The sequence below is a fragment of the Haplochromis burtoni genome, unplaced genomic scaffold, assembly GCF_018398535.1.
Source record: "Haplochromis burtoni strain Fernald_Lab_line unplaced genomic scaffold, NCSU_Asbu1 Contig_6391, whole genome shotgun sequence".
Lineage (NCBI taxonomy): Eukaryota > Metazoa > Chordata > Actinopteri > Cichliformes > Cichlidae > Haplochromis > Haplochromis burtoni.
In genome coordinates, this window is record NW_024588751.1 from 1 (window position 1) to 1,262 (window position 1,262).

The window sequence follows — 1,262 nt, forward strand, 5'->3', positions numbered from 1 at the left end:
TTGTATTGTTGTTACTGTTATTGTACTATTGTAAGGTGACCTAGAGGGCCTTAAAGGCACCTAGAAATAAAATGTATCATTATTATTATTAGCATTACTCTTAATAATTTTTGCACATTGCACCTTATGTAGTCCTGCGCTTATTGTCTGTTATATGTAGCACCATATGGAGGAATTCGTTTCACTGTGTACTCTACCACAGCACAAGGTTGGAATGACAATAAAGCCACTTGATTTAGTTTGAGATTTAGTGGGTGTTAACCATCGGGTGCTTAGTTTATGTAAAATTGTAGTTTGTTGTTTTGGTTAAATTAGCTTAAATTATGTGTGTGTTGTATATGAGTAGACTTGTATACAGTTAAACATGTATGGATTATATAATGTCGAAGTCTGAATACTGATTTGTAAATACTGGAATTTGAAAAGAGGGGGTAGGTACAGAAAAGGTGCAAACTTTATCCTACTCATTTTCTAGCATACACATTGTGTAGACATAGAGATAATCACGAAACTTGATGTTAAGGTTTTTCTTTTTTCTTGTTATTTCAGTTATATTTACGAAATAAACATTTTTGTATTTATGCATCTATATATAGAAGTGGGAGTGGAGATACATGACCGGAAACATACAATAGTTAAACACAGAAGCAAAGCTGTGATGGGGACAGGGATTTTACTTTGTCCAGTGACGACAGAAATGACATTTCAGTGCCTCAGAGTTTATCTGAAGGTCACACCTATCACGCCTCAAACACACCAGCAGGTCAGCGCTCTGACCTTGTATCTGCTGGAGTTTGTCCTCCACTTGTCTCTTCATGTCCTCAGCTTCCATCATGATGCTCTTCAGTCGACCATCAACTTGACCCTTGACCTCCTGATTCTGTTGATTTTGCTTTAAAACCTCAAACTGCTTAGTGACATCACTGAGCTCCTGTTGGGCAGAAACAGTGTTCTGATTTTCATCTGAGACTTGAAACTAAAAACAGAGACTCAAAGTTGTGTGCAAAGTTTTACATAGATTTTTCTTATCTTAAAGCCTCAAACACATATAAATGTGTCTGTTGGTGTTTTTACCGTCTCTGCATCAGTGGTCATGTTTAAAGCACTCTCTGCCACCTCTCTGGCTTCTCTCGCTGTCTCTCTGTTCTCTTCAGTTTTGTCCTTCATAGCTTCAATCTCTTTCTGCAGGTCTTTGGTCTGAATCATGAGCCTCGCCTCGATGTTGTCCAGTGTGTCTTCAGCCTGAAACAGAAAACAAACAC

At 38.0% G+C, this 1,262-nt stretch overlaps 1 protein-coding gene across 1 annotated transcript; it reads right to left on the reverse strand.

The window, feature by feature from the left end:
• Positions 1–539: 539 nt before the first annotated feature.
• Positions 540–1,225, reverse strand: LOC121814044 (laminin subunit beta-4-like). Its single transcript, XM_042218042.1, has 2 exons — positions 1,075–1,225; positions 540–931 (listed from the first exon to the last, which is right to left on the reverse strand). The coding sequence occupies exons 1-2, from the start codon at positions 1,204–1,206 to the stop codon at positions 674–676; spliced, it is 390 nt and encodes a 129-aa protein (XP_042073976.1). The 5' UTR covers positions 1,207–1,225; the 3' UTR covers positions 540–673.
• Positions 1,226–1,262: the final 37 nt, after the last annotated feature.